At 47.0% G+C, this 8,173-nt stretch overlaps 1 protein-coding gene across 1 annotated transcript in view; it reads right to left on the bottom strand.

Annotated features, from left to right (window-relative positions):
• Positions 1–5,544: 5,544 nt before the first annotated feature.
• Positions 5,545–8,173, bottom strand: part of LOC118771570 (transcriptional activator GLI3-like) — a 70,858-nt gene continuing 68,229 nt past the window's right edge. Inside the window, exon 15 of the mRNA XM_036519576.1 lies at positions 5,545–7,898. Coding sequence (XP_036375469.1) covers positions 5,545–7,898 — 2,354 coding nt within the window. The remainder of the gene's footprint in view (positions 7,899–8,173) is intronic.

Raw genomic sequence — 8,173 nt, 5'->3', positions numbered from 1 at the left:
TTTCATGAACCCACAGCAATATTGCCAGGGTGCATGAAAGTAGCCTGTGTCAATGGCAGTTTTCACAGTGTTAGTGGAAAGTTATGGCTGAGTGCTCAGGCCTCCACTTTCAGCCTGAGATTATGAATATTACATTCTGATCATTCACCCAGTATGGCCACAGGTTTCCACTTATAGCACTGATACAAAACAGATTAATGCATCAGCTGCAAAGGTATTTTCTCTATGGTTTGATCTTGTTCAGTTTACGTACGAATTTCCACACTTTCACAGATCAGTGTTTTTTTATCGTTTGGAGTGATGCAGGGAAGGCACTGCAATTAACCAGTTTTAGAGAGGTTCATGATGAACATAGATTGCTGAAGCCCATAGACAAGGCCTCGTTACATGTGACTTAAGGGAAATTAATGGGTAAGTTCACCTCACCACAGACAAAACCATGGGATGTGTATCCTACATAATACTTTGACTGATCATACCACAAATATGGTTAACATTTTGCAAAGTAATTCAACTAACTAACATGTGATTATAATGATGATTAAAAAATTTCTAATGGTGATTTAGCATGTGCACATGATACTTTTCTTTCTTTAATAATACAACATGCTTTCCTGTCATTATTGCTTTCAGGTCTAATGCAAACAGGTCTGGCTATGAATTAATTCAAGCGTTCCAAATGGCTTTGCAGCTCTCATGCTATTAAATGGCTGAGATAATCTTCTTTTCTCAAAAAAATTGCCTCCTCTGTGTCTTCAATAAGATCACAACTAGCACAGCTGTACAGTGCAGACTGTAGCACACAAGTACAAACATGCCAAAAATAGACTAATGGGGATTTAGAAAGGGATAATCCCTACAGGGTGTCTGTGGAGCCTGCATTGGAACAAGCGCTTACCTAGGGAGTGCCCTATCATTATCACTGTCTTATGGGTAATTTACTTTTCCCCATCTTGGAGATTTGGATTTTCTTTCTTTTTGGTCGACATTTCTTCTATGCACACTTGTTGGGTGAAATTTGTAATTACCTCCTATGACCACTAGAGGGTACCCACTGCTCAGAAAGTTTATTAACAGTAGAGGCATGTGGAATTCCGTGGGTGCTGGAACTGACATATCAGCTTGAGACATATCCTGAGTAACAGCCCCAAAACCCCAATGCCCTCTTTCCCCCACTCCTCAAATGTCCCAAGACAGGAGATGTACATTATGTGTGAGCAGAGAGGCCCCATTGCTGAGGTCCATGGATATCCAATCAGCCATACTATCCTGCAATTCTCTCCTTCCGCATAGCTGAAGCTACGCAGGGTTGAAGTTGGTTAGTACTTGATGAGGGACCTCCTGGAAAAAACAGGTTGTTGGAAATGATGTACTGGGAGTCTTCTTTCTGTACCCTACAAGAAACCAATGCTCTAGTGCAGCAACAGGTATACTGTGTTGTACGGGATGCCGTCTTTCAGATGAGATGTTAAACTGAGGTTATGACTCTCTGTGGTCACTAATGATACTGTGAACTTTATTGCAGAGGTAACCTTTACCAGGTACCTGGTAAATTCCCATTCAGGCTCTCTCAGTATGACCATCTCATAATCCCCAGGTTAATTGACCAAAATATCACCCTCAGCCAAGTCATAATTGCAAAAGACAACTGGTTATCAATTGCTCCTACCTGTTAAAATAAACATAAAAAGACAGACCCACTAGGCCCTGTGAGAAAGACTTGCAGAATATCTGCATTCTGCTTTTGTGATTCACACTGGCTGAGAGACAGCAAGGGGCGGGGGGGGGGCTTTTAAGATCAGCGAGCATTTCCCTCACGCGTCTGCAGCTCTGTGCTTCAAAGGGAGAGAGCCCTCACCACTTGTCCAGTCTGAACACTTTACGGCCTCCTTTTCTCACCCCTAAAAATCTTTCACAAAAATCCTGCCGGGACGCCTGCATTTCCCTCTCCCTGCCAGTGTCCTCCTCCACTTTCAAAGGCATTTATTTTCTTCAGAAGCGCTCTTCCACCACCGGGAGCTCGACGTGTCAAAACCAGAGCTGATATATGGGATCTGGTATAGTATTCCCATGGAAGGCACCAAAGGACTTCAAACAGAATACAGTGAGACCCTGGCTTTTGGACTGAATTATTGATGTGGTGAGTGGAAGAATGTGGGATGTTAGAGGTGCAAAAAAGCAAACTGATTTCCCAAGCCTTTTATGTTTTCAGGCAAAAAATATAATATTCTGCATTAATATTTTGCTGACCTGGCATCCACCAAGGTTGGTTTTCTCTAAATTGCTGTAATGTTTCAGGAAAGTTATCTATGCATACAAACTGCACAAGCTTAGGGTTCTCACACTTCCTTTTACTTCATATGCACACACCAGAAAGTTGTAGATTTTCAGTATTTGTCTCATTGCAGTTTGTATTCGTGACCTATTGAATTTCTGTTTACTTGTACTTTGGAAAATTTGTCATGTTTCATGTGCTCTTTTGAATGGGACATTCTGATTACTGATTTTCTCTGGCAAGTTCAATATCCTTCAATGTCCACAGACGGCCAGCAGTTGGCGCCATCCTCCTTTACAAATACACATTGTAATCCATCAAACAAAAACAAAAAAAAGGAGGGCAGAGGGGGTGTGGGGTCATGAGCGGTGATCCAGAATTGTTTCTGTCTGGCTGGCTTGAGGATCCCTCCCAGGACTGCAAGGCAAGCCCCCGGGCTTCATCAGACAATGAGCGAGAGGCGATTTCAAAGCTAAATTGGACGCTAAGGCCAAGAGGTGTTGTTGAGTTTCTCTCTCAAACAATCGGAGTGTTTTGTGAATGGTAAGACGATCGCGTGTGTTTGAGAGTTAACAAGTTCCGGGCTATTTTCTCCTGCACTGACAAGAAAATTATTTGGTTCTCAGTTCAATGTTTCTAAATGACTGCAGAGCTCTCCCCTGCTCAGTACAGATATCTTCATTTCCTTCGACCGCAAGATTTTAAACAGTTCTTATGCATTTCATTTACTGACTCATACCTTCATTGTGCTAGTTTCACATAGCCTGCTGGTTTTTGTTTGGAAAAATATTAACATATGCCTTCACATATGTTGAGGGGGCAGTCACCCTCCAGTCAGTATCCAGTGGTTACATGATAATACAGAGACAATGGAGACATGAAAATTCCATTCAAATCCCCACCACTTAAAAGAACGTTCAGCATCCTTTTTTGTCAGCCTTTCTCTAGTGACAAAGTCCTGGGTCCTCTGGTACACCAGGCTGATCAGAGAGTAAGCCCCAGCCAAAGTGGTGCTTGCTTATAAGTCCATGACACTTTATTTTTTACAGATAACTGATGTATGGCATGATCTCAACATATAACATTGGTGCCCATATCGCAAGCACAGAGGATACAAGCAATCCACAAATTTCCATTTTTTTTATTAAAAACACACAAATGTCAGTTATAAAAGAGCTAAGAAATTTCTGTTGACAAACAGCCGGTCATCGGTCTCCACAGCTCCATGGACTCCCTGCACTTGGTCCATGAGGTCTGCTGATCATGCAACTAAACCTACTAACAGATGAGAGAACAAAGGCAAGAGAACGGATATACTGAAGCTGTAGCTTTCACGAACGGAATTTTAAAAAGAAAATTCTACCTGTCAAATAATACGATAATTCCCCCTCAGACAGACAAACCCATCATGTATCGTAAGACATTTTTAAGACGTTTTGCAAATGTTACAGTGTTGCCAATCACTTTACAAACTGCATTTTTAACAGTTCCCAATAAAAGGTCAACAGGTTCCCTTTTTCAAGTTGTAACAGACAGGTATTAAGGCATACAGTGCATACAGCCTTTCCCCATTCTGTTCTGTGTACAGCTCATTCCTATACAAACATACAAATACTACAGAAGACTACAAAAAGGTGTGGTATCTGAAATATCAATAATACACTTTAAACATGTGAAAATATAGGAGATATATTTCCAAATATGTATCGTGAACATGTTTTCATTTATGGAATTTTTGCATGTTTCAGAAAATATTTCCTTGATATTGTAGTAAATAATAACTGATGTGTAATATATGCAATATATTTTGACATACCTTAAAATATATTCCATATATTTTTGGTTGTTGCATTACATTAATAAACCAATACTAGTGACCACAAACATTCAGACTAGAGAGTAGTGTACAGACCTGTTCTCCTCCACAGAGTTTCTTAGAAGAACTTGTCTACCCAGCATGCAGTTAAGGTGCTGTGCCATCAAGTATCTGAGTCACTTACAGGGATGTGAAAGAGGTGCTGGGAAACGTGGATGGACTCAAGCTATGTTCTTTCATACAACCAAAATGAGACTACTGTAGCAGTGAGAGAAAGATGGAAAAAAACAGTGGAGTGGATACGAAGGCCTATGGTACACCTCCAGTTCCATACTTGTATCAGAGATTCTGCAATCCTGAAGTTTGGAATGACCTGTGCACATAGACGTCAAACTTTTAAACTCTTGTGTGCTCACAGGTTAATGTTGTTTGTCAAGAACCCATGTCAGCACACAAATATATATGATCATATGCATCATACAATAATGTACATGATTTTCACAATAAAAATGATAATAATAAACATGGTATACACTGTATGTACAGTACATGTACATACTTAATAGCTTATGAACAAGAAATAGGGGAGACTGAGATCTTTTCTTTCAACTAATATTTGTTCTGAACATCCTTGTAACTGGTGCATGTGATTAGCAAACTTGCCAATAATCATAGATCACCCATTACTAGACAATTCCTTTATAACTAAGTTTAATGTGATACTGTAGCATGAACCATTAAAACAAGGAGGTCAAGTTGCATTACAGTGATGACCAGATAGGTTAACGATTTGAACCTATGATTATCAAAAACCGGTTCTGTGCCACATTCTCCTCTATTTCTTGCTCACAAGTCACCAGTGGGCTACATTATGTCTTTTAAAAGACAGGCCTATTACAATAGTACTGTGTTTGAACTTTCTGATATCTATATTGAAGGGCCGGAATACCGTACAACTATGGAAGACTTCAATACTGACTCAACATACAAAGACAACCATTTTAGAAATGTTTAAAAAATGATCCTTATAGGCAAGTTCATCATAATGTTTAACCCGTTTCACCTTGCTGACACGAGTACATGTATATATTTTATGTGACCAAAGTCACAACAGTTAATGAATCCCTCAAGGTACTGGCAAGGTCAATGTTTACATTTAACCTTGAAGCGAAATGTATTTAGGCCAACATTCCACGGCAAGTAAACAATAAAGACACAGAATTCTGCTTCAATCTGAGAGATGACACCATCTTTACTTTGCTATTATGATTATTTAGTTTAATATTAAAGTACAAAAGAGGGCTTAAAAAACTGCCTTTATTCCAGAAAATGGAATATAAAGAGGTGACACATCCCTGCTTTTAAGGGATTAGAAAAGGACAAAACTTTCATTTTTCTATTCTTGACCTGACTCACAGTAACCGCTTTGGCATTCTTCCTATTCTCCCAGCAGCTACTGCATCACAGCCAGAAACCTGCTCTCCTCAGCCAGAGTGGTCAGCAGAGAGCTCATGTCCCCAATGGCCATGTTATTGGCCCCTGCAGGCACGCTGTACATCGCCATGGAGACGCGGGGCGTGGTCAGGCGGGATGAATTTCGCGAGAGGTTTTGGAACCTGCGAGGCTTGAGGACCCCCGCTAATGGGCTTGCGTGGTGATCGTACCCATTGTCAGGGACTCTGCTGTGGTGGGTCGCCATGCCGTTCAGGGCATCCGCCGTGCTGGTTACCTGGCCTGCTCCTGGGGAGAGGAGGGTGGGGTCAGTTGTGGCAGTCGGCCCTGTGTCAGCCTGCTCTGGCAGGCGGAGGACCTCTCGGTTTGGGAAGGAAGGCGGCTTGACGTCGGCCATGTGGAGGCCCATGCTGTGGTCCTGAAACCCCTGGTTGAGGAAGTCTGCCTGTGGCTGCATGAGGCAGCAGGAATGGGCCTGCAGGTGGTCTGGCATCTCTTGCTTGACTTGGTGGGAGATCGAGCCATTGGTTGTGCTTGCACTCCTCGCTCCTCCAGGATTCAGCCCCTGCTGCTGGGTCAGGATGGGGTTTCCACTGTTGCTCCTCATAGGCAGGTAGTCCTGCTCCCTGCCTGAGACCCTGTAGCCTCCATTGGATTGCTGGTGGGATGCTGCTACCTGGGTATACAAGTTCAGGTCTGGGGCATAAGTGAAGTCTTGTGGGCCGGCCTCTGGGAGGGGCAGGTTGCTGTTGATTGGGCGGTTTGTGGAATGGCTCTGCCGAACGTTAGTTTGTGATTTGATGAACTGCGGCGGACCCCGACAGGCCTGCCGCATCATTCCCGTGGATATCTGGGAGACGGGCTGGGCCTGATCGTGAATGGATGGAAGCCCCCTTTGTTGGACCCTGTGATAAACACTGCCTTCTGTTTTCCAGGGGCTGCCTCTGCATTGCTTCCGTGGTCCCATCCTTATCGCTTGACCGCAGTGAGGGGCACCCACACCGCTGCCATCGCAGGCCAGATCATCACATCTATTTGTCGGCTGGCAGTCATTCTGCGGGAGGCCGTATTGGTCCTGGATGCTCCTGGGCATGTCTGGGGGCTGCAGCTGCTGCTGCACCATCATGTTGCCAAACAAACCGAACGGACTCCCCACGTTTTGCGTGGATGTTAGCCAGTCTCCGTACCTCTGCTCCTGTGTCTCGGGCGACCTGTCCGTGCTCCCCGAGCTCACCTCATTCCACTGCACAGGGAGGCCCTCCTTGCTGGACTCCTCCTCCTGCATCTGCTGCTCCAGACTTTGGTAGGGCTGGCCCAACGGGGGCTCTGGCGGTAAGCCCAGCCCCTCCGGGTGTCCGCTCAGAGGCTGGTGGGAGACGGCCTCTTTGTACCCCCCGCCCTGGCACTGGGAGTGGAGGTACTGCACCAGGTCGTCAGGCAGCATGTCCTCGTCGCCGAGCAGAGGGGCCCCGTCCCCCTGCTCCACGGCCAGGGCCTCCAGCTCCACATTCTCCCTGATGCTGGGGGGGCAGGGTGACGGCAGGCCGCGTCGAAGGTTCCCGTCGGAGTGGGCGTGGCCGTGCAGGCACGAGCTCCGCCCCTCTGCGGGGAAGTGGTGCAGCTGAAGCGGGGGCAGTGGGTGCAAGTCTCGGAGACTACTGAAGCGCTGCATGAAGCCCAGGCTGAGGGGGTCGGGGTTGTGAGTGCGGACGGGGTCGCTGGCCCTCCTCTGAACGTTCCCAGGGGGCTTGTGGAGAAGGAGACCTCTGCGGCCATAGAGCCCATAGCTACCATCAGGACCACCATCAATGCACCGCTGCCCTCCAGCCACTGGGGGCAGCAGTGTGCGGTTTCCACTCTCCTGGCAGTCGCCCATCATAGCCATGCGGGTCCTCAGGCTCATCGGCTCCAGGCTGGGCAGGGGCGTGGGGGGCGCCCCGCCCGTGGCGGCTGCGTACTTGGCTTTCAGGTGGTACTGCTGGGCGGGGGTGAGGTTGAGGGCGGCCCCCGGCCCTCCTTGCCCGCCGCCGCCCCCACCCCCCCACTGGCTGGCCTCGCTGGAGCGGCGGGAGGCGTCGGTGGAGATGGGGTCGTAGGAGTCGGTGGCGCTCAGGTTGCGGCGGCAGCGGTGGTCGCGGGGGCCGCCCTCAGGCTGCGAGGCCTGGCTGGAGCGGCGGCTGGAGAAGCAGGGTGAGATGCCGGAGGAGCGGCGGCTGGCACTCAGGTAGGCCGAGCTTCCCGCGCTGCCCTCGCTGTCCCGGCGCTCCTTCAGAAGGCTCAGCACCGTCAGGTCCGCGCTGGACAGTTCCGGCCGCATGGTCACCCCCCCACAGCCGGTCCTGCCAGGGTACGGGCCTGGAACGGAAAGGAGAAAGGAGAACATGTTCTGAAAGACTATCAAAAGGAAGATCACAACATGACAAAGGTATAGGAACTCACAGATCGTCCAAACAGACCCCACTCGTACATAATGTAATTTAAAGGCAGCAACAGTGATAGCACAAGTAACCCCAGTGGTTTAGTAAATTCTATCAGCAGAGTAGGCTGTGACTCTGATAACTTTATCCTGACACGTAATGCATGCGATGAAGTTTCAGTGGCACAGTCCTGTAAAAAGGCCAAAAGCAGCA

The sequence above is a fragment of the Megalops cyprinoides genome, chromosome 24 (genome assembly GCF_013368585.1).
Source record: "Megalops cyprinoides isolate fMegCyp1 chromosome 24, fMegCyp1.pri, whole genome shotgun sequence".
In the NCBI taxonomy this organism is placed as follows: Eukaryota; Metazoa; Chordata; class Actinopteri; order Elopiformes; family Megalopidae; genus Megalops; species Megalops cyprinoides.
Note: the sequence above shows the minus strand (reverse complement) of the source record. Positions and strands in the feature narration are given on the sequence as shown.